General features: G+C 35.1%; 16 protein-coding genes across 16 annotated transcripts; 7 read left to right on the top strand and 9 right to left on the bottom strand. All coding sequences in view use genetic code 6, as the record gives it.

The window, feature by feature from the left end:
* Window positions 1-159: 159 nt before the first annotated feature.
* On the bottom strand, window positions 160-1,257 carry SS50377_27866 (Palmitoyltransferase; the record flags this gene model as incomplete). Its single annotated transcript, XM_067911645.1, has 1 exon — window positions 160-1,257. The coding sequence occupies one exon, from the start codon at window positions 1,255-1,257 to the stop codon at window positions 160-162; it is 1,098 nt and encodes a 365-aa protein (XP_067760667.1).
* A 45-nt stretch (window positions 1,258-1,302) lies between these two features.
* On the top strand, window positions 1,303-1,821 carry SS50377_27865 (uncharacterized protein; the record flags this gene model as incomplete). The annotated part of the gene is made up of 1 exon (XM_067911644.1): window positions 1,303-1,821. One exon carries the CDS (start codon window positions 1,303-1,305, stop codon window positions 1,819-1,821), a length of 519 nt encoding a protein of 172 aa, XP_067760666.1.
* Window positions 1,822-2,057: 236 nt separating this feature from the next.
* On the top strand, window positions 2,058-3,122 carry SS50377_27864 (Glucokinase; the record flags this gene model as incomplete). The annotated part of the gene is made up of 1 exon (XM_067911643.1): window positions 2,058-3,122. One exon carries the CDS (start codon window positions 2,058-2,060, stop codon window positions 3,120-3,122), a length of 1,065 nt encoding a protein of 354 aa, XP_067760665.1.
* A 706-nt stretch (window positions 3,123-3,828) lies between these two features.
* Window positions 3,829-4,140, top strand: SS50377_27863 (uncharacterized protein; the record flags this gene model as incomplete). Its single annotated transcript, XM_067911642.1, has 1 exon — window positions 3,829-4,140. The coding sequence occupies one exon, from the start codon at window positions 3,829-3,831 to the stop codon at window positions 4,138-4,140; it is 312 nt and encodes a 103-aa protein (XP_067760664.1).
* Window positions 4,141-4,418: 278 nt separating this feature from the next.
* Window positions 4,419-6,005, top strand: SS50377_27862 (uncharacterized protein; the record flags this gene model as incomplete). Its single annotated transcript, XM_067911641.1, has 1 exon — window positions 4,419-6,005. One exon carries the CDS (start codon window positions 4,419-4,421, stop codon window positions 6,003-6,005), a length of 1,587 nt encoding a protein of 528 aa, XP_067760663.1.
* Window positions 6,006-6,238: 233 nt separating this feature from the next.
* SS50377_27861 (RNA polymerase Rpc34 subunit) lies at window positions 6,239-6,880 on the bottom strand (the record flags this gene model as incomplete). The annotated part of the gene is made up of 1 exon (XM_067911640.1): window positions 6,239-6,880. The coding sequence occupies one exon, from the start codon at window positions 6,878-6,880 to the stop codon at window positions 6,239-6,241; it is 642 nt and encodes a 213-aa protein (XP_067760662.1).
* Window positions 6,881-7,519: 639 nt separating this feature from the next.
* SS50377_27860 (Cathepsin L) lies at window positions 7,520-8,857 on the bottom strand (the record flags this gene model as incomplete). The annotated part of the gene is made up of 1 exon (XM_067911639.1): window positions 7,520-8,857. The coding sequence occupies one exon, from the start codon at window positions 8,855-8,857 to the stop codon at window positions 7,520-7,522; it is 1,338 nt and encodes a 445-aa protein (XP_067760661.1).
* A 359-nt stretch (window positions 8,858-9,216) lies between these two features.
* Window positions 9,217-10,017, bottom strand: SS50377_27859 (uncharacterized protein; the record flags this gene model as incomplete). The annotated part of the gene is made up of 1 exon (XM_067911638.1): window positions 9,217-10,017. One exon carries the CDS (start codon window positions 10,015-10,017, stop codon window positions 9,217-9,219), a length of 801 nt encoding a protein of 266 aa, XP_067760660.1.
* A 337-nt stretch (window positions 10,018-10,354) lies between these two features.
* Window positions 10,355-10,750, top strand: SS50377_27858 (uncharacterized protein; the record flags this gene model as incomplete). The annotated part of the gene is made up of 1 exon (XM_067911637.1): window positions 10,355-10,750. The coding sequence occupies one exon, from the start codon at window positions 10,355-10,357 to the stop codon at window positions 10,748-10,750; it is 396 nt and encodes a 131-aa protein (XP_067760659.1).
* A 97-nt stretch (window positions 10,751-10,847) lies between these two features.
* On the bottom strand, window positions 10,848-11,927 carry SS50377_27857 (Mitogen-activated protein kinase; the record flags this gene model as incomplete). The annotated part of the gene is made up of 1 exon (XM_067911636.1): window positions 10,848-11,927. One exon carries the CDS (start codon window positions 11,925-11,927, stop codon window positions 10,848-10,850), a length of 1,080 nt encoding a protein of 359 aa, XP_067760658.1.
* Window positions 11,928-12,412: 485 nt separating this feature from the next.
* Window positions 12,413-12,925, bottom strand: SS50377_27856 (uncharacterized protein; the record flags this gene model as incomplete). Its single annotated transcript, XM_067911635.1, has 1 exon — window positions 12,413-12,925. The coding sequence occupies one exon, from the start codon at window positions 12,923-12,925 to the stop codon at window positions 12,413-12,415; it is 513 nt and encodes a 170-aa protein (XP_067760657.1).
* A 1,126-nt stretch (window positions 12,926-14,051) lies between these two features.
* SS50377_27855 (thiamine pyrophosphokinase) lies at window positions 14,052-14,714 on the bottom strand (the record flags this gene model as incomplete). The annotated part of the gene is made up of 1 exon (XM_067911634.1): window positions 14,052-14,714. One exon carries the CDS (start codon window positions 14,712-14,714, stop codon window positions 14,052-14,054), a length of 663 nt encoding a protein of 220 aa, XP_067760656.1.
* An 854-nt stretch (window positions 14,715-15,568) lies between these two features.
* Window positions 15,569-16,390, top strand: SS50377_27854 (Tenascin-like protein; the record flags this gene model as incomplete). The annotated part of the gene is made up of 1 exon (XM_067911633.1): window positions 15,569-16,390. The coding sequence occupies one exon, from the start codon at window positions 15,569-15,571 to the stop codon at window positions 16,388-16,390; it is 822 nt and encodes a 273-aa protein (XP_067760655.1).
* Window positions 16,391-16,571: 181 nt separating this feature from the next.
* On the bottom strand, window positions 16,572-18,506 carry SS50377_27853 (DNA replication licensing factor MCM5; the record flags this gene model as incomplete). Its single annotated transcript, XM_067911632.1, has 1 exon — window positions 16,572-18,506. One exon carries the CDS (start codon window positions 18,504-18,506, stop codon window positions 16,572-16,574), a length of 1,935 nt encoding a protein of 644 aa, XP_067760654.1.
* Window positions 18,507-19,517: 1,011 nt separating this feature from the next.
* On the top strand, window positions 19,518-21,080 carry SS50377_27852 (Kinase, ULK; the record flags this gene model as incomplete). Its single annotated transcript, XM_067911631.1, has 1 exon — window positions 19,518-21,080. One exon carries the CDS (start codon window positions 19,518-19,520, stop codon window positions 21,078-21,080), a length of 1,563 nt encoding a protein of 520 aa, XP_067760653.1.
* A 282-nt stretch (window positions 21,081-21,362) lies between these two features.
* SS50377_27851 (Metallophosphatase family protein) lies at window positions 21,363-22,922 on the bottom strand (the record flags this gene model as incomplete). Its single annotated transcript, XM_067911630.1, has 1 exon — window positions 21,363-22,922. One exon carries the CDS (start codon window positions 22,920-22,922, stop codon window positions 21,363-21,365), a length of 1,560 nt encoding a protein of 519 aa, XP_067760652.1.
* Window positions 22,923-22,942: the final 20 nt, after the last annotated feature.

The raw sequence follows: 22,942 nt of genomic DNA, 5'->3' as shown, positions 1-22,942 counted from the left end.
AATTAAAATAATGTATAATAATGAAGTAATATGGAAACAAAAAATCTATTTTTAGAACGTTTTAAAAATACATTAGTATATGATTATATAAAAAAATGAGAAACCCGGATAAATCGGTTTTTTGATTAATATTATTTGTGATAATAAGCTCATTCTGGGTCAAAAGTCTTTCTCCACGACCCAAGTGTGCGTGAAATGCCAAATCACGTTCTCCCAGAACCTGCCACTTGCTAAATCGTCTTTTAGCAGGTCCAAACTCGCGTTTTGGTCTAAATAGACCACTTCGACCACTTCATTTTCCATTTCTATTTTTCCAGTTTGATTAGCACATTCTCCCCCTTCCAACACATAAAAATTCTACGCATTTTGGCCAAAAACTATATCACCACTCCGCACTCCCTTCCTTATTTTCTACGCATACTTGAAACTCGACCAACAATTCTTACGCCGAAGTGTGAAAATTTGCGCTGAAAGCTGAATCAGAAGGCTCGTGAGGACCACAATTTGCAACAGTAAGCTTAGAGCAATAACCGGATTTTCGATGCTGAAAACGATCAAAACCAGCGAAATATTATTTAAGAATTCGTTATAATTTTGGTTTTCCACTCCTATTTCACTGTAGAATTTTTTCAAAAAAACGAAAACAATCCGGACAAAAAATACTGTAGAATAAACAGAAAAAAAGATATTCGATATTAAATATTATATGAATATAGCCTAGTTTCCGGCGCCGATATCTGCGTTGACCCAGGGGCAGAAGTGGTCGAAGCGGTACACGCAGCTGTGGCGGCCGTGATAGCAGTGCGGAGCGTGCTTCAGGGCGCAGATGTCGCAGGAATTAGCGTAGGCGGAGTGGGGATTCGGCTCCGGGAGCAGCGCCGGGCGAGTCGCGAACAGTGTAAGCGCATGCCGCAGCGCTACCAGGAAGGCAAGACTAGCTATAACGAGCACGAGTGGGTCCTGCTAAATTTCAGTTTTTGAAAAATTTAGAGTAGAAAATTGAAAAGCATTTGCAATTCTGGCCGACCTCCGCGTCAGCTATGGCGCGAAAACGCGCGTTTCGAGCAGCACGAAAAGTGTGGAAACGAAGTACCCGGCCAGGAGCAAAAATGGCAGCGTCTCCCCGAGCGGGCGGGCCAAAAAGCAGTTTACGACGCCCGGGAGGCCAGGTCGAGGTCTGATAAGGAGTTTAGATGATGCAAGTTTGGTACCCGCGAGTACTGCATACGTAACGAAAACGAGGTGGAATCCATTCATTTTTCTTATAATAATATTATATATTAATAAGAATATAAAATTAAAATGCTACAGATAAATCCGCAATTACAGAAGGAGTTCGCGTTCATCTCAGCGCGGTTCCTTGCGCAGCAGCCAGGGAAGCGGCGCAGAATCGTTGAGGAGGAGCTGGCGCTAGGCGTGCGGATTCAGGCGTAGGCGCTCAACACCGAGCCAACGCGGCAGCGCAGCGCTTGCTCCCGTCTGCAGCCCATCCGGATCCCTCCACAAAACGCTGGAAACTCCCAGTTTATTGAAGGCGTTATATCCGCAAACTACAAGAACTCACCGAAGGTGAAGGTATCGCAAGCCTTCCCGCCACCGCACGCCCCTGTGGACGTGTACCGGTGCTTCCACACGCCACAACACGTTCCCGAAGACGAAAAACCGCATAAAGCACTAAATGTCAACAAAAGCTTTGTGCAGCGCAGCCTAGAGGTAAGCCAAGCAGAGCGGAGCCTCATCGGGACCAGCCTGAGCAAGGAAAATCCGATCTGCCACAGCGCTAGCAGTCTGAAATTATTCACGATGTAGGACCTGGAGTGAAAGTGAGATAATTTATATAATAATGAGAATAAATTTTTGAAAGTTGAATTTACTAATGGGCAGCTAATTGGTCATTACTGCATAATAAGATGATAATAACTGATTGAAACTAACATCTAGACCGCCACGGAATTTGAGCTATAATTGTCTGATATATTCTTAATTGTAACTTACAATCCGCTAATTACCGTTTAAATGGAGTATAATACAATAATAATTTCCCGCTCCGAATCAAAATGGGTTGCGATGCTGCTTCATCGAAAATCGTCAACACAATTGGCGAAAAGAAGTCCTTTATCGTAGGCGATATCGGCGGAACCAATCTCAGGCTTGCCATGATTTCAGGCAACAAAATGATGCATTCGAAGTATTTTGTTACCAGAGAGCACCCTACGCTGATAACAGCCATAAAGCTCTTCGTTTAAGAATACAACATCACAGGAATCCAAGGATGCTGCCTAGCAATGGCAGGGCCTGTTGACGGCGATGCGTGCACGCTCACGAACGAGAATCAGGCTTATTAGTACAGCGCCAAGGAGTTTGCCGCAAAACTCGGCTATGATACCATCTTTATTAACGATTTCCAGGCCATCGGCTGGTGGATCATCTCTAGATTCGTATCTCCCGAGTCGATCAAAGTTATCGTAAATAACGATGTTCACACTGGCGCTAAGCTCTACCTGGGAGCCGGAACCGGTTTAGGCGTTGGCTACGTCATTGGCTCGAAGGTGTACCCCTGTGAGGGCGGCCATTTGCGCTTCTCGCCAGCCTGCGAGATTGAGTTCGAGCTCGTCGAATTCCTGAAAACGAAGCTTTGCATTCAGCACGTTTCGTACGAAAGGTTGGTCTCGGGAAGCGGAATTGCCTTTATCGCGGAATTCTTCCTCCAGAAATCGATGCAGGAGCTGCACGACTACGTCGGTTTTGGGCCCTCCGATGGCGCAGTTTCCGATTTCCTGGCCCTCCCGGACGATGTGTATGAACGCCCAGCGTACGTCTCGGTGCAGTCTAAGCACAACGAGGCCGCAATGATGATAATGGGCATTTTCTTCAACTTCTATGGCCGCGCAATCAGCGATTTGTGCGTGGCGATGCTCCCCAGCGAAATTTTCATCGCAGGCGGCATAATGGCCAAAAATATTCACCTGGTTGAGCAAAAGGACGTTTGCCGCATGTTCATGGAGGGCCTGAACGACAAGGGCAGGCTGAGCCACGTAGTAACCAATAGGAAAATCAGCGTTATCATGGAGGAGAATATCGGGCTGTTCGGCTGCGCCGAGTGCATCATGAAGTTTGAGTGAGAACGTTTGCTTAACGGTGATTTAAGCGATATTAGAATGTCAGAATTCACAGTTTTCTAAAGTATACAAACTGAGTATTTTGTGTGGAAATAGGACCGTCTACAACTTTCGCAAATGAGTGCATTTTATTACCTAATTCCTTAACTGTATAAAGCAAAAAGCACCAAAACTTTGCCTGTTATAGTGCAGGGCTAAATTTATATTCAAAAACAGGATTTAGAACCTATAAAAAATGATTTAAATAGAAGTATTAGGGCGTTAAAAGCGACAATAGCTTCCATGAAATTTCTCACTGGTAGTCTTACGAAAATCGAGAATCAAATATCCATTTATGAGTAAATATTTTACGCTTTACCTTGATAGGTTAAATACGTAAATTGAGGCGTGAGTGACTGATTTGTAATAATATTTATCTTCAATAAGTAATAAATGGATTTATCTATTTAAAAGGATGAATTAAGACGATGGAGCGTAGTTTCTTCAAGATGTAATATTTAAGGTTAAAACGTTAGTTCTTATTTATTTAAGTTAAAATCTACTGATTAGCTGAAACAGCTGTTATATTAGTATTTATTTAGCTTTAATTACTATTTAAAACGATGGAAAAAGATATACTTTATTCAGTGCCCTGGCTCATTTAATTATTTATATCAGTCACTGAATATATAATAATATATTTATAATATTTAATTTTCACTCCACATTAATGTTCACAATTCATCCTAGCTTAATAATGCAAATTGCACGTTTGGTTTCAGAGGATAGTACTACATAGTACTATATTAAAAGTTAATAAACACCAATGTTTACCGAATTATTAGAAGTTTCATCTGAAGAAACCAATATAAAAATTATAAGAGATTAAAAATTTACAAATTAAGGAACCGAGATATCCTTCTCAAATCAGACATCTCTCGTGATTATGGAAAATTGCAATCAGTAAGATTATAAAATTGTCTGCTCAGAGTTAGAAAGAATTGTCATAAAATCTGCTGCGAAATAATTGAATATTTTATGATTATTAAGTGATGCTTTATTTTCACTTTAAACAACAATTGTTAGATTAACCATGTTTTATTCCTCCATCCACTTTTGCTTTAACTGAATCCACTGATATTGTAACAAATAGTTATTTTAAGTTTGTTTTGAAAATTTCTACTTAAACGATTATCAGTAATAAATATTTTATATCAATCAGTATATTTCTCACTTCTTTTCTTTTATATCTATATACTATTATTACAATATATACACTCACTACAAAAATACCGCTCCACCTCCACTCCACTTAGCAGAATGGCAACGCTCCAGTAGCTTTACGCGATTCTAGATATTTCTTTTGACCTGACACCGGCGCAAATCAAAAATGCAGCGCAGCTATCATGCCATTTTGACAAATTCTACCCCCAGGCTCAGCATTTTCATGCCTGCAAGTTCTGCGAGGAAATGTACCCGCAGCTCGTAAAGGCTGCATGCGGATGTGTTTTCTGCACACGCTGTCTCTACAACGAGCTCCCATCAATTCCGATTTCGAGATGCCCTGTGTGCGCCCTCACGGCCAATTATGTTATTCCGACGAAGCAGAAAGTCGCACAGTTCAACTTCCAGTTCGCCCAAAAGTCTGTCACGCAGGAGAGCCTCTCCATCTCGTAGCAGATCAAAGTACTGGAGCTCTACCCGCTCTCGACTGCAAACGAGGAGTGCCAGATAGTACAGCAGTCGAAAGTTTACTGCCGGAACCATTAGATTTTCGGGGGTAACTGCTAGGAACTTCTTAACTGCGATTTCCAGCTCTACGGTGAGCATCTGAGCAGCTGCAACTTCGAGCCCCGGCCCGAGAGCTACAGCGATAAGTCTGGCCTTTCTGGGATCGTTTCGCATAATCAGATGATATATGCGAGCGATTTTTATACTCCTAACGTTGTGAATCTGTTCACCATGTAGAGTACTGCGAACATCGCTTTTGTTCCGTAAAATAGAGCGCCAGTAATTTTCCATTTAATTGTGCGAAATCTGATCTTTTAAGAGTAGGAAATAGATTTGAAGGAATAGGTGTTTTAGAACATTCAGATTATCGCATTTCCCAACCCTTTGGAGAGTTCTGATATCTCATCATTTGTTTAGATTGCAGCTGGTTTAAAGATTATTTTTCCTGATGGTTCAGTGCAAAATTTTGAGTTTTGGGTTACTCCTGAGCAGCTTAGGTAATAAATTATGCGGTTTTCGATTAGAGTAGATGCCAGAATGTTAGGTAAGTATTAATTTGACTTACGATATATGTCAATGATGAAAAATAATACCATTATTGCTACTACTAAATCAATTTAAAAAATCTGTGTTTTCAGCCCAGCAAGCTGTCTTAGCGTTCTTGATGCTTCCGAATCACCTTTTTATAATATTTATAAACATAGACTATAAATTGCCGTGTAAATTGTCTAAAAAGGACTAGAGTATTCATTTTAACAAACTGAATTACCAGATTTGAATTTCCATGATGTAGAAGCTCTTATGACATATGGTATATTCTCCACTCATCTTTATGATGCTTTGGTTTTTATTATTGCCTTGAAAAATTATGCAATGAAACAACCTAACTCTCGACTTATTGTTTCCACTAATTTAATATAAATCGTATGTGAGTTGATGGATAGATTTTAACTTTGTAGCAGTGTCTAAAAAGCCGCCGTACTACTTATCCAGGTTATTATGAGTAACTAACCTGATATCAATATTATGAGTATTAAAGCACCAGGATTATTCGGTAGACTAAGAAGAATTAAAAACGACTTCTAAAGCGATGTTATAGATAGCGTATTAAACCAATTATTTAAGGTAAGTGTACCGGGTATAGAATGTCAGCAAGAGATAGAGAAAACGGAGTGATAAGTTTATATTTCATATTTTTCATAATATAACTATTTATTTTTAAAGTTATTTTATTAAGCCTAAATATACGATATAATTTATTGTACGCTAACATATAACATAAATAAGACCATCCTACTAATATTCAGCTACTTTATAATAACAAGCGCATTTTTCCATTGTCTAAATATCCTCCGGTTTACTAAAAAAATCTCATTCATACTAAAATTATAAGCAGCTATAATATATTTTCATACACCTTAGCACCATTCTTTCATATACACACATCCTTTTGCAAAATTATCATCACAAACTCCCGCAAATTCACATTATCCACAAGGTACTGTACCAATTCCTGCACCACAATTAAGTTTACCACTACCTTAATTTGATTTACCACTCCAAAATTTATATCCTACTGTCTGAATTTCTACAACTTTTTCATCATAAACTAGAACATTTAAGACTGTTTAAGCTTACTTTTACGTCAATTCAGCACGAGCTGCTGCAGACTAATTAAGACACGCAGTAATATATTCTAATGTTGGGTGAGACTATGCTTGATTGATAATCTTCAAAGTTAAATTTTGTAATTATTGTGCATAATTTTCATTTATAGCACCATCAGTGCACCAAGGATCGGATTATTACTACTGATTGAAAAATGAACATGTTAATACAGATTTATTCTTTTAAATGTGCCGTAACTATAGAAGTTGTTTGATAAAAATTGATGTCTCAGTTGGGCGTACTCCTGCACGACCTAGTAATTCTTAACATTATTATACTGTTGCACCTTCATTTTTTTATTTAAATATAAGTTTAAATAATGCTCTTTATTCAAGTTATTACAAGGAATCATAAATTTTATCAAATGCTCTGCGATGGTCCATTTAAGGGAGTGGAAAGAATATCAATTATATATTATATTAAAATTTTACATAACAAATAATGTCATTAAGAATACTGCTATTTTCATAGATTATGTTAAAAACATATATGAGATTTTAGTATGATATCTATTTATAGTCTATCTACCTTTCTTAGCAACTATTGAAAATTATTAAGGATCATTATTTTATAATATTTTTCAGCACTAGCCTTAGTTATATCGAATGTGTATGATCAGATATTTAATTATACTTAAAGCTTAGTTTTATTTATATTATTTGAAAGTAAGGTATTATCATATTGCTGAAGCAGAAATTAATTATAATTGTTAGCATATTAATTAGTGTTGGATAAATATCAGTTTTTAAAAATGACAATTATTAATTAAGTTAAGTTCATAGTAAAATACTATATATATATTGAGCATTGTATGAACAAAAATCATAAATATTATCAAATAATTACTAACTGAACTTATAGTAGATATTAAATATCACTATACTTTAGTTTAATATTAAGTAACATGTCTTTTATAAATTATATTCCCAATAGACCTTACTATTGAAACATTAATATTATAAATATCTTATAGTAGTGTATCCGTAAATTATGATTAAAATTATAATATATTGAAAAATAAGTCAGTTAATAAATTATTACACAGAATATAAACTTTTTCTAGCTTTCATTTTTTGTTTAATTATAATAATTGATACTATGATACCAATTATACTTCCTATTACTAGAATAGAAATTGTTCCAGCCTGTGCATAGTATTGCCATGACTTTTGATTTTCATCGTCTAATCCAGAGGAACCTCGCTTTAGCGTATAAGGAGTCATATAACTACTGGTAAATACACCTTCATTTTCATCATAATACTTAGGAATAATCGCGTATGCATATTTTTCGATGCAAAGTTAATTGTTACCACGTTCAATATACATATGCCCTTGATTTCCCCATTATGCTCCCCATGAGTTTTTTACTATCCAAACATCCACACCTTTAAATTTACCATACCCAACAATTAAAATTTAGTGATTACCAGTACCATTACACGAATAGCCTTGTATCACATATTTTCCTGTATAACTAGCTAAAATTTAAGACATTTTACTTTTCGGGTCTATGAATATCGAGCCTATTACAGCAATTCCTCTAGCTAAATACATTTAAACCTTTTCTATTTCGACCTCTTAGTTCACATTCATTAGATTTATAACTGGAGTTTAGGGCGTTCCTACTAAATTTTACATATTAGTTCTCTGGTAAAGTTTATATGGTAATAAGTATTGAGATTTTTCTAACTTTGGGTCAAAACTTTCATTTTTAGAATGCTTCTCTTTGTATTTCACCTAGTCATATGGAAAATTTTAAGTTGTCTCTATGGTTGGCCATATATTTTTATTGTCTACTTAATAATTTAAGGCAGTAACAGTGTCACCGCCTTCACAGTAATTACTAAAGCCAAAAGTATTAGAAAGAGTAAACTACTCTGATAGATCTAGTGTACCCGCATTCTTTTTAAACTCTTACTAATTGATTTTCTTTTAATCTCTTAATACAGCATTTTCTAATAAGGCAATAGTGCCAAATGCCCAACATGAACCACATTAAAGTTAGTTTTTTGATAATGTAACTAATCCTAGCTCGCGCAGATCTATAGACTTGGGAATTTCGGATAAACGTGGAAGTGGATCTGGGGCATAGCAATAAGTTTATTGACAGGTTGTTGTTTTAGATTAAACCTCATATTATAATGGAGTTAATCCACGCAATGTATTAAAATCTAGATCATAGATATCAGTAATAATGCATCTTGGACACTCACTTCTAATACTTTAAAACCCAAGATAATTTTCGCAAAAGATATCCTATTTTTATTTATCAAATAGCTTATTATAATGCTTGTTAAATTATTTATATGCCTCCAAACAGTTAAGAGATTTAGGAATAAATCCAAGTAAAATCAGCATTCTTACTGTCAATCTAAATCCATAATCATATAGTCCTATTATTTTGTTTTGTACTTCTATAAAAATTTAAGATTTGTATACATAGCTAAAAACTCATTGGCCTGAAATTTCTATTAAACTCCCTTATTTTAATATAACCGCCCAAATTAAAAATTTTACTATAATTCTAAACATTTTTTAACTACATATACTACCTAAATTCAAAAACTCCCAGCACCTAAAATACTTCCTTATTTATATTAACCCATAATAGAAGTTTTAGTTTCTAATCTTAATATACTTTAAAAAAATAATATACTTCTATATTCATATAATATTAACATTTTCACAAAAATGATAAACAAAAATCCCTAATATTTTCAAATCTCACCCTCATCGTATACCCCCAATTCGTTAGCATATAACTCCGTAACCACCCACGCAGCTTTTGCCTACTCTGCCGTGCACTCCTTTCCTGCTAATTTCATTCTCTCCTGCCCATCCAGCCCGTAAACAATTCCGTCATTTGAGAAGACTAAAACTTCGCCTTAAAAGCTCTTAATTTGCAGTTATGGCACACTTTTCGAGATTCGAGGAAGGCACGGAAAATCAATTTCAATTTCAATTTCTTCCTTAAAAATAACGATTTTTTCGCCCACGAGAACGTAAATTTTGCCGTTAAAAGCGAGGCCGCCGTCGATTCTTGCGGCCGAAAACACCTTTTTGGCCCCCAAAAACACAGAACGAGTCGTGATAACAACATCTTTTTATAGCGAAATAACAGCATTTTCGTGGTTTCTGAAGTGCGTTATTTTGCCGTTTTCGAGCGTAAAAACGATGCCGTCGCGGTCCCCAAAGGACGTGCCGTTGCACGCTGTCACCGAAACGGAGCGATTGTATATAATATTTTAGTTTAAGACGATATCGCCGTTTCGCAAGCAGAAAGGGAGCTCTGGCGTGAGGTTAAAGACCGCCAATTGCTTGAAAATGGGCTCTGGGACGCCGTTGCGGACTAGCTGCTTCGACTGAGTGCCAAATATGAAGTTTTTCGAAGTTCCGCAAAGAGCTGTAATCGGGGACTCAGAGGTCGCTAATACCGCTCCAGTGCTCATGTGGTATACGGAAAACGAGTCAGAATAAACGTCTGCGTCTGGGGTGGAAGAAAGCACGAAATTGTACATTTTGGAGTGGACAGTGGAATGTAATTAATAGCAAATATTTGATACTACGGAATTTTAATTGTTCTGAATATGTAATAGTAATAAAACAGTATTATATGAAAACTGTAGATTGCCCAATGCGTGAAATATATACTGGTAGATTTGCAATCATATCATATTTTTAGAGCAGTTTTGTGCCAGAAAAATAATATATATTACCATAGAAAACTGGAATATCACCTCCACTAAATGAAGAAGATACTACGAAAGCTGTTGCCAACCCATAAGCAGACCGTTAGAACCAGTCCCTGCTCGCTGGTTAACAGCATTTCCATGCCTGCTAGCATAACCTGGTTAGATGCAGAACTTGACAAAACATGGGTCAATGACGGAGACGGAGAGAGCACTGACGACTTTGCTACCATCTGTAACACTACATGGTGAGTCTGGGAATATTCGCATTTTAATGAATTAGATTATTAGGGTTACTTGCAATGTGGAGTTGGCTTACGAAAAAATGTTGTTTTAAGTGAATAATAATTAAATCTTTAGAGCGGGAAAATAGGACCAGAGAGATTATGTATAGGTAAATTCTGTCTGCATATTGGTGGTAACTATGGGAAAATAGTTGTGGAGTAATGAAGTTGTTGGGTCTTAATTACTAGGACATGGTATTAAGAAGGCTATTTCGATGATTTACTAATCAATACACTGTTAGATCAGAATTGGTGCGAAAATTAATTGTTTTGTCTGATACACTGGCTTTTGTTTTATGATTTTTCTTACTAGAATAACCTGATTTCGACAGAAAAGCTTATAAATCAACAATGAAGGTTAAATATTAACATGTTTCACTCTTCAACACTCTTCGCACCTTTCTGTCTAACGTCTCTCTTTCTCTTTAAAATTTCTGCGTATAATAAATCTCTATACTCAGAAACACTTCTCTTCTCATTATCATCAACGATAATCTTTAAAGGTCCTGCACAAGAAGGTTCGTTTTTAACATCATGGAATTATTTAACATAAGGATGTTCAAGGGCCTGCTCGGCAGTTAAACGCTTATTGGGATTAAATTGTAGCAATTTCTTTAACAAGTCAAGAGCTTCAGTCGATGCCTTGGGATATAAGTCTGCTAAATTTTTAGGTTTTGAAGGAGGAAGGGAGTCAAGCATAGTCGCAGCAAACGGAGATTAAATTGATTCGATATCTTCAGATGAAGGTCTTCCAGTAACTTCAATAATTTTATCTAACTAATTCATTGTAGATGAACCTGGGAACATGGGCTAAGCTCCTAAAATTTCTCCCAAAATACATCCAACGGCCCACATATCAACACCTTTTGTATAGTGAGTAGAACCTAACAAAATTTCTGGTCCTCTATACCACCTAGTTGCGACATAATCAGTCAAAACAGGGTTGGCACCCATTTATTCAGTGCAATGAATTGAACGTGCGAGACCGAAATCTGCTAGTTTCAAAAGACACTCCGAATTCAAAAGACAGTTTGAAGGCTTCAAATCTCTATGAAGAAGTTCACCAGTATGAATGTACTTGATAGACCTAAGCAATTAATATAAAACGTATTGCTTGTGGATATCCTCTAATATATTGGCACGAATAACCTGATGAAGATCAGTTTCCATAAATTCGAAAACAAGATATATATCACGATCATTTTCAGCTTTCAGCACGTTAAATAAACGAATAACGTTCTCATGAGCCATTTCTTAGAGGAACATGATTTCACGGAAAGTACGCTGCGCGTCTGTGTCATTTTAAAAGGCCTAAAAGATTTTCTTTAAGGCTACAGTTTCACCTGTTTTGCGAGATACAGCTTTCCAAACTACACCATATGCTCCCTTACCGACTTTGTGTACGATCTCATACTTACGAAGCACGTGTTAATCAATTTGTTCGTCGTCGGACATTAAATTAGAACGGAAGTGGAGTGTAAAATAGGAAAGAGATTTAACCTTATTAAATACAGAATAGTATTTATTTTTATGAGATAATGAGTTGGTAATGTGAAAAAACTATGGATAAATCCTCAAATTAATTATTATTATTTATATGTATATATTATTAGCTCGCTTAATTTAAAAAGTAATAATAGAAAATCATAAAGATGATATCACTTACAATTCTTTAAAACCAATTAAATTAAAATAACCAATGGTCATAGTATTAATGAAATATCTATTCAATATAAAGGGTTTAACAGTTATTTACTTTATAAAAATCAAAACTTTATTTAATAATTACTATTTGTTATATTTCATATCGGTTTATACTGGTTACATAATTGAAGATTTAAGTAATAAAACTATATTTATCAGACTATCGCACTATGTTGCATCATTTAAGATTACTGTGATTGCAAATCATAGAATATTAATATACTAAAGAAAATATTTCATTCTCTTGGAAGCCATCCCCATTTGCCATGCTTCTTAAAAACAGGCTTAATGACGATTCTTGCTGCGTTAGAAACTTTTTCAGGTTCAACAGTCATAAAACCTTTCTGAATATAAGATTCTAAAAATTATATGAATGAACCATCTTTAAAAGCTTTAATAGCTCTTTATCCTTATTAGCATGGTCTTGCATGGATTCCAGATACTATAGCAGAGACAGGAAGAATAATCTCAGAAACTTCAACATAAGCATACGACTTATCTGAAAGAGCTTTGTCATTATTCATTGATACTATAGCAATAGGGAATCTACGAACATTATTGATGAGTTGGGTGTATCTAGATGAAAGGCAGTTAAGAGTAGATGGGGAGCCGCTAGAAACTATAATTGCACCAGATATTTCTTCTTAAGTAAATGTGGTTGAAAATGAGAGCTGAGTAGATGTAAATGTTGATATGTATTGTTCAGCCTTGCTGTTATCATCCGAAATAATCAATATCTTATTTGACATTATTGCGGAATGTAAATTTAGTATAGATAAATATATACTATATATAAATAAAGATAATTATGAAATCACAAATCAGAATATTAATTAAAAACAAGATTGGATAATATATTATATGACATTTAAAACTTTATAAAAACTATCAAATCTAAAACTATATATTATGTAACACTTATTATCATAAAATATATACAAAATTGATAAATTATTAAAATATCTATTATATTTATTATACTTAATATAAAGTAAATGGTATCTATAAAAATGCTATTTATTAATGTATTTAAGATAAACATCAAATTGGTCTGATACTATTATAGTTATCATTGTTGTCGTGAATATCCTTATAAACTTAATGAATAAAATGCTTTCATATTTTCAACTTAAAAAGCTAAAATTCAATGCTTATAAGTTATATTAATAGAGAATATAGTTATTTATCTATATTTTATAATATATGTAGATATTATTTGCTGTTATCCTTGAAGAGCAACAAACTAATCTATTATCTTCAAAATACGTTTATAAACTTACTGAAATATGTCTATTGTCAATAAATTTATAAAAATTCGTTTAACATATTATACCAGATAAATATAGATGATTTTATAAATAGATAATTTAAATAAAAATAGTAACGCTCTTTCTGAAGTTAAAATATTAATTATCAGAATTTTTGAAGTATTGCTATAGAAATATATATTTCTATTAATTTATAATAATTGTAAATTATAAGATTTACACAAACCTACTTTCAAATTGATCTAGCATAATATTCTACTTCAGATCTTTTTCAATGGAGAATACTTTTCCAAAAAAGGCATATTTAATTTTTATTGTTATCTACTTTACTATAAATTTATATGACGAATTTAAGAAATATAAATTAAAGTATAATAATTAAGTCCGCATAAATAAAAATGATTTTATTATTATTTATTTCTGCTAGGTTCATATTTTAAATTGAATTTTTGTTGCATTATAAATTAAAAATATATAACTAAGTGAGAGAATTATAATGATCATTACTAAATTTAATGTAAAGTAAGCAAATTAACTACTTTAGATAATTTTTTGGCCGTCTCATAATAATTATTATTTTATAACGAAACATTGATGCTTTTCATTCTCAAATCTACCAGCTCATGATAATGAACAAATTGCCTAGCGTTTCAAATTCTATATATTCGCCCTTAGAATTATCTTTCAAATTACATGCTGATACTAAACCATCCCATGAAACCTATTCATCAATATCCCATACTAAACCTTTAGTTTTTACATGACAATCTTTAAATGGAAAATATCCAAAATGGGTAGCCTAAACATTTGGTTTGATTATTGTATTACCGTGAATACTCAGTGTAACATTCTGATCATTAAGGAAGATCACACCTGGATTCTTTCCAGCTAAAAACACATTATAAAGTGTGTGATCCATTCTCCCTCCAAATGCATTATAAACAATTATTTACCAAGTGAAAAATTATTTTGCATGAGTTATACATTTCTCAACATCAGTAGTTGATTCTGAATTATCTTTATAAGTATCTCCTTAAATATCAGCAGTATTTTGTGATACAGAATCAAAATCTCCAATAAGTCTAAAATTAGTAGAAAATTAGCTAACTATATCACCTGCTCCATCAGCAGCTAAGACTTAGGATGAGGCTTTTAATAAATGTTCAAGAAATTCCGTTTTTTATGGCGAATTAGCTACAATAAGTATATACGGTGTAGTAGTTATACCCTTAAATGCTGCATCGAGGAATGTTAGATCTATTGTTTCCATTTAAAGTGGTACCTTTTCAAAACCTATATATTATATAAGGAAAATAGGACGATATTGTATTAAAACTATACATAATTCAGCATTATGTATATTATATGATCATAACTTAATCATAAATAACGAAGGGTCTATCATAAAATACTGTATAATTTTTAAGAGCCCGATTAAGTTACCACTACTAATTAAACTTAATATAAAATTACGATACTGCGTATAACTATTTATCAACATTTATAATAGTCTACTGGATTTTACTAGGAAATCCCAAATAAAATACTCAGTGAAAAGTTTATCTAATAATTATTTTACTTATATATAAAAGAGATTATTTGTCAAAACTATCATTATTTTCTATTATTCGCGTTCTAATTTATATTCAAACTTCAGTATAGTTTATTTAAAAGTAAGCTTAACTGTCAACTGATAAAGTTCATTGTAAATCATTGAAATTCTATCATTTCCAAGTATTTTATCAATCTTTGTGTTCGTTTTATCTCAAACCAAAATCTAGAGACTAATATATTTATTTAACTAGCCAGCAGTCAAATCAATCTATCAAACTATTTATTAGTTTTATAAACTATTTTTGGTTGTTTTTTAGCATAGTACCAACTTAATATTTGCATTCCATCACTCTCGCATTTAGTTTTCATTCTTAAAACTATTATTAAATTCAGATTTTATATACAATAAATGTTTTAATTTTTTCATATATTTATTACTATTCACTATAATAAAATTTATCATGCGCAGATTTTCATGTTAATCTTCATAATTTAGGACAGTACAAAAACTTAAAACCGTATTTTTACTTCTATCCTAATATCAAACCCTTATTCATCTTCCTTCTACAAATGCCCTCACAGTCCACCAATAATACCAAATCAACCGACGATACGCTTCCCACACCAAAAACTACGTAGTGCCCCCCGGGTACACGTGAAACCGACACAGGATGTCTCCCTGACCGCTGCAAAGTCGGGAAAACGTAATGCATGGGTAAGGGGAAATGCATTCTGGCCAATGACGCATTCTCCTGTGCGACATGCGGGACCTGGCGTCTGAACGACCCTCAAAACGGCTGCTTTTCGTGCCTTTTTGGTGCAACGGTCACAGAAACCGGACAGTGCAGCAACGAAGAGTGTATCACCGGCAATGCTCCGTTCCAGTGCGCACCACAGGGTGTCTGTGCCAGCAAAATGTGCGTCTGCGCGAAACGGAACTCGGCAGGGTACTGCTATCTGTGTGCCACGGATGCGAACTTGGACGTCAACTCTGGCTGCATGGAGTGCCTGGCTGGGTACGTGAAAGTGAGTGGAAAGTGCGTCAGCGCGAACTGTTTCCGCGGCACCACCGAGTGCAACGGTCAGGGGCGCTGCGTGGCAAATAAGTGTGTATGCGGGGCGGCCGGTTACGCGCCTTTCAGCTAGTGTGGGGCGTGCAAGGATGGCTTGGTGATGATAGCCGGGGTATGCATTGCGGACCAAGAAAACCCAGAAACTCCCTCTTCTCTGCTATCAAGCACCGCAATATTCGCCATTGTGGGCGCAGTGGCAGCCCTGATTTTGCTAATTTTGCTTACCGTGCTGTCAGTGTTTCTGACGAAGCGCATACAGGCATAAAAGCACGCTAAACTGGTCGAAAGAAACATACGGATACAGCAGTATCAGTGTTGAGTGACTGTGTGTCCATCTACGTGAATATAGTATATTTCCTCAGAAACCCCATTCAAAACAATTAGCTATTTTATATTATATAATATCCATAATATGCATTCTTAATTTCAATTATTATTTATTACTTTCTACTGTAATCCAACTATTATATAATAATCACAATAATACCCAAAATCTCTCCTCACTTAACCCGCATAACCTGCCGCCCGCGCACGCGTTCGATCTCACCGTTCTGCACCATCATCCCAAGCGCATAAACTAACGCGCCCTCCTAACCGCCGATCATTGCGCATTCACGAACGAGCTCCTTCTCGTTTACGACCATTTTGAGGGCCATTTTGCTGCGCAGAATTCCCATTGCGAAGTTGACGGCCCCGGCGCTGCTTTTGCTGATTTCCTTTCCCAGCTCGCTCTGCTGGATGTTCTGGCACGAGAAAACGTACAATTCGACCGCTTTTTCGGCGTCCGAAACGGTCACGTACGTGCGCAGATCGAGCTTCGTAATCGCCTCGCTGAGCCGAATCAGGCCCTCTAGCTACCGCACCGTAACCGGTAAAACGTTATTCTGCTTCCTCAAATTCACGTAAAAATCGGTCAAGTACACCTCCGCTTCTTTTGACATTATCACTTATATACTCTAACAATACTAAAAAAATCTCATCAAAATTTGCTCGTCGAATTCGACTTTTCCGCTCTATTTCTTCTCGTAAATCATCCCAGCGACCTCATAGTCCAATTTTTCGTCTGGAAGGTCTTTCATAAGGAAAATAAGGTCAAATCGGCTCGCAATCGTCTCCGGGAGGTCAATCTGCTCGCTTATGCTTTTGAGCTCATCGTAGCGCCCGAAAACGGGATTTGCGGCCGCGAAAACGCTCACTTTCGTGCTCAAAATCGTCTGCACGCCGGCCTTGGAAACGCTTATTGTGCCCTGTTCCATGGCCTCGTGGAGCGCCACGACGTCCTCTGCGCGCGCTTTGTCGAACTCGTCGAGGCACAAAATGCCGTTATTCGCGACGACGAGCGCGCCGCCCTCGAGGTTGTATTCGCCTGTTAAAGAGTCGCGAATAACGGCCGCCGTGAGCCCTGCGGATGTCGTTCCGCGTCCGGACGTCAGGACTGAAATTTTGCTCAATTTTGAGGCCGTTTTGAGCAATTCTGACTTGCCGACGCCCGGATCTGATAGCAGCAGAACGTGGATCTGGCCGCGCATGCGAGAGCCGTCTGGGGTGAATTTCGTGGTCCCCTGGACCAGCATTAGGCAGATCGCGAGTTTGATGTTTTCGTGACCTGAAATATGTGGAGCGATATATTATATTGGTTATTATATCTTTTTAAATATATTAATTTCAGAAACTGTAAAATTTTCGGAGTGGTGCAAAAAGTTGAAATTCGTGACGCCCAGGCAGTTTAGGGCGTAAAAGTTCGATTTTGGGGTCAAAATTCCGGTCAGGATCAGCTCGTTTCCGGCGAGAATTTGCTCGTCGCAAATCGCGTTTTCGAGCGTGCAGGAAAGCGTCTTTTCGAGGCTCGAAACCGCTGCGATTTTGAGGTTTTGGACGTCTTTGTAGACGCTCAATTGGCTGTTCAAAATGTAGGGATTTTTGCCACATTCCGGTTTGCAACTTACGGGAAATTCAATTTGATTTTGAATTTCCACTTTAATTGCCGCTCCACAACTTCTGCAAATTCCGGTCGCCGTCGCGATTTTGCTCTGAATTGTGGAAGTGGAAACTGCAATTCCGCGCACGGAAATGAGTTTATTGACGTTGAGATTTGATAGATTTTGAGGGGAAAATGCGGAGTGGACGGACGTGAAGTGGAAAGTTGCCGGGCCAATTTGATTAGCAGCGGAAAAGGAGCGGAAAGGGTGGAGCGAAATCGCGTCATAAAGTTCGTAATCGTATTATTATACGTATTCTAGAGAGATATTGTAGGGTGGAATTTGGTAAATGTAACCGAGGTCGGGGTCGCGAAAGTTGGTCAGGAAGGCGCTGAATCGGTCCACAAAGGTCTCTGTTGTCCAGGAGGCATGATGGTTGGCCGGCTGGGCTGCTACTTGCTGGATCGGATCGTTCGCCTGGAAAGGGTCCATTTTGAAAAAGTGGAGTGGTAACATGTTATATAATATATAATAATTATAGTATTTTGAAAATTTGGATGGAAGGGAGGGAAGAGGAGTGAAAATGAGTGGAGTGGGGAATAGAAAGATTAATGGAAATCAAATGAAATGAGAATGACTTAGTTGCCGAATTCCAATAAGGGTATTGTGGAGCTTTTCATGGAAACAAACATGCTAAAAAGTGTAAGTAGAAGCGATAGGCTGGATCTACTAGAAATTGCACCGCGGGTCTAAATGTCAGAAACGCTGATTATTTCTGTAATAGCTGTGCTTCTCCTAATTTATATGTAAATATACCTGAAAATGAGCTTTTTCGTGCCAGAAATTGACGGTGGAAGCCTGCTGCTCCACGGAGAAAGTAGAAGAAACGTTATTCTCTAGGTGGTACAAACATATGTTTAATTTTGGTTTAGTTTGTTTCTTTGCAAGTTATTGAGTACGAATCGTGGATTTTTCGAGTCTAAACGCCTTCCAATCTGTTTCATGATTGCCGCGATAAATAAATATGAGATTAATCTATAATATATAATAATAATCATTAAATCTTAGTTTCTTACAGTTTCTGGTCTGAAACTAATAATATCCATTGTCGCTAATGTAAGGATAGGAATAATGAGTACGAATAAGTCGCTTGCAAAATTGAGCAAATAATACGCTTAACTAAACAATCTGATATCTATTTTTATATATTAAAAGTATTGATATATAAGACTAATATCTTATACAAACCCGTTTTTAAATTTTTACGCATGCGAATATTATAGCCAAAATATAAAGTATACATGTTCTATAAACCTGTTAAATACTTGACCTGATAACGTATTACCAAATCATATAATTAAATGTGCTTTAGAAAATAATAAATTAATTATATTAGAGACTACTTAGCATATTAGTTTCGTTTTAAAATTTTTATTAAGCTATTTAATTTATATAAAATAGCATTTATTGTTTTTCTTAATTCTTATTATATTTGATTAAAATGTATTAACAATACAATTAAAATAAATGAGTAAAAGTAAATTTGTATTAACAGCTAAAATCCCAGCTTCTGTTGATATTTAGAAATTAGAATCTGTATTATAGAAAATGTAAGTTATTTCATCTGTCGTATAATTTCATTATACAATTTAAGCAGATTGCATCTAAATCACACATAGTCCTTTCAACTAGACTTTACTCGAATACAAAGAAAAAAATAAAATGTTTGTACTATTAGAAGCTATTTAGATCTTTATAGAGTGTACGTAGGCAGCATTTCAATTTGCAACACACAAATTATGTTTTGGTGGTTACGGAATTAATGATTTTGTCATTAAAAAAGTAAACAAAAAGTTTAAAGTTAAAGTTAAAATAAATATTTTTAGGATTTTAAAAGTGCTATCTGATGACAGGAACTATGGAATATGGGACCCACCAGAATTGAGGCTTGGCTAAGTTACTGAAAAGGCTGACTTTTGGACTCTGGCCCGTATTTTTTGTAAAATGGTTGCCGAAGATTATTTACACTTAGAAGAAAAGTCCAAAAATATGACATAAGTAGAGTTCTTGTAATCTTTAAATATATAGAGTCGCTTGATAGTGGAAACCTTAGCTATGGCATTTAAGACTAACCCTGAAGAGCGCATAGGGTATTTAGAATTTTTTAGCATTAATTAATAAAAAATGAATCCAATGCTTAAGTACTTTAAATCTCTTCCAAATTCGATAAGTAACTCTATTGGCGAGTATTTCAAGCGAAGAAGACTTAGTAATTATGTTCTAATTGGTCAAGGTTCTTATGGAACCATTTATAGAGTCACTAACGAGGGTGGTTAAAACTTTGTAATTAAGGGTATCAGGGTTGAAAACTAAAAGTAAATGAATATCGCTTACTCGGAAGTTATGTGCCTCTTTTCATTTGGAGCATCAAATTATGTTGTGAAAATTGAAAATGTCTAAAAAGTAATAATTTGTGGATTTACATATATCATACTTATGTAAGATCATGCTTACTATGGAGACTTGAGAAAATTTTTGCGACTCTTTTAGCCGTAGTTAAACCAACAATAAATATTAAAAATCTTTTACAATGTAACTAAAGCATTATATAATCTCAAACTAAAGGGTGTCGTGCATAGAGATGTGAAGCCAGATAATGTATTTATTCATTCAGATTTTCATGCATAGTTAGGTGATTTTGGAAGCAATGAACTTGTAATTGAAGGATAAGTTTCTTCAAGGTTTGCGGGTACAATTGGCTATATTGCTCCAGAAGTGTTAAATGGAGCGAAAGTCTCATTTCCTATTGATGTATGGTCAGTTGGAATAATGCTACGAGAGTATATTTAAAACTGTCCTATAATAGAGTAATGTTTAGTTGAAGATCCAGCGAAACGAATCTCAATAGAGAGATTAACTTACTATCTTAGTCGTTATCAGAACGTTACCATTGAGGTTGACGATTCCAAAGTACGTGATCAGATAGAAAGTGGTTAAACATCTGAAGTAACCTCAAATACTCTTCAAAATAGTTATATTGAAATACAAGCTGGTTTTAGTTTCTGTAATATTGCTAGTTTGAAATGGTGATATTAGTAATATAGTGATAGTAAGTGATATTGTAGTTATTAATAAGGAAAATTTATTTATAACATTTTTTAAGTTTAAATTCATTATTTATGCGTACTCATATATCTAAGGCTTAAAGCATGATTTTTCATTAAACTGTTTAACTGCAACACAATTTTATGCATTGATAATTATTATTTTTAATAATTTAATTTAATACTGCGCCCTATTATGGGAAGACTAGATTAAATTATTAAAATTTTAGAGTTAAATAGATAAATAAATTATATTTTAAGAAAGCAATCACTGAAAATATTGCAGCACATATTATTTGTAAATATCGAATGGTGAGAGACTACCAAAAGATTCATGTGTGTATTCCATACTATGTTCTTTAAATTTAGCATTTAATCTTGTGCCATCATAGTCAGTACAGACTACATCTAATATTTCTGAATCTTCAATAGTAATAATTACTGGAAGGTCAAAATATTTCATGAATCCTTCTATCGCACTTTTTTTATTCATCTGGCTAAAACAAAGCTTCAAATCGGCAGCTTTAACATCTCTGTAAATAACAAAAAATTCCTAAGTATAAGGTATTGTTAAGTAATAATCATTTTTTAAGACATCGCCCTTAACAATATCACTAGGGAAAAATGAGGTTCCTAAAAAATGTACGGTTTTATTAGTTAATTTTCCGCTCGGATAAAGTATCATTGGGACCATTTACGTAAACCACAAGTTCCAAATCGAAGATTAATCAGTCAAATAATTAGGATTCAACATGATATAGTTCATTGGAGCCTTTCCTATTACTGTGAGAAGATCAAGTCGTTTAACTTCAGCTTATATAGTGGAATTTAACTATTGCTCAAATGGGTTCAAGAACGTCTTGGTCTATTTGTTAGAAAGTTTTGCTAATTCGTCTAAATTTGTTATTTATTCTGTGAACTTGACTGATTTAATTATTTTTGACCCATTAGGGGACTTTTAACTTTCAAATTAAATGTCTATTAATGATAAAGCCCTAAAATAATTCTTAGTCTCTGCATATACAAAATTTTTATCATAAGTATCTGTGAATATTCCCTCCCATTTTGTATTCACTTCTCTATGATACCATTTCAATCTCCCATTAATCAAAGCTGTGCTTATCTTGTAATCATATGCCGTTTAATGTTCATGTCCACCTAACACAAGAACAGGACAGTCTGTATATTATCGGATCCCTTAGTACATAAAATATGCATTTTCAGGATGTTAATGATATCCTGCGTGGATTAATATAGTAATAAAATCTGGTTTTTCGTTTTAGAGTAATGTTTTGAATTTTTAATCCTAATCGAAGACTGCTTTGAAGTCTTTAACCACAAGTGGGTCTTATGAGTTAAAGTTGTACATAAACCCGGCAACTAAAGTGGTTAAATTACCATTTTTAATAATTCTCCACCGCTCCCCTGGATTCTTGTCTTCGTTTTTATACCATTCATTGGTAGTAGTAGAACTAGTAGCAACATCAGACTTGAATAGTAAATATTTAAGAGAATCCTCTAACATTAAGTCATGATTTCCCAATGTAATGGCATCGTAATAGTGATCAGCCTTTAGTGCCTTATCCCACATTTAATAAACAAACTGCCCTATCGGGACATCAGTATCAGCATCAGACAGACCGTTTCCCATGATGAAATCACCAGAATCAAATACAAATGTTTCCGGATTTAAAATTCTCTACTGTCGCATAAAGGCTAAAATTCCAGCGAAGCCCGCATTGATTTAAGGTATATGGGGATCTCCCCACAACCACCCATGCGTGTCAGATGAGTGTATGATTCGAAGTGACTAAGTATCGCACCCCATTACTTTAAGGAAATGGAAAC

Source organism: Spironucleus salmonicida, chromosome 8 (genome assembly GCF_000497125.1).
Source record: "Spironucleus salmonicida strain ATCC 50377 chromosome 8, whole genome shotgun sequence".
Classification (NCBI taxonomy): Eukaryota; Fornicata; order Diplomonadida; family Hexamitidae; genus Spironucleus; species Spironucleus salmonicida.
This window is presented reverse-complemented; position numbering and strand designations above follow the sequence as displayed.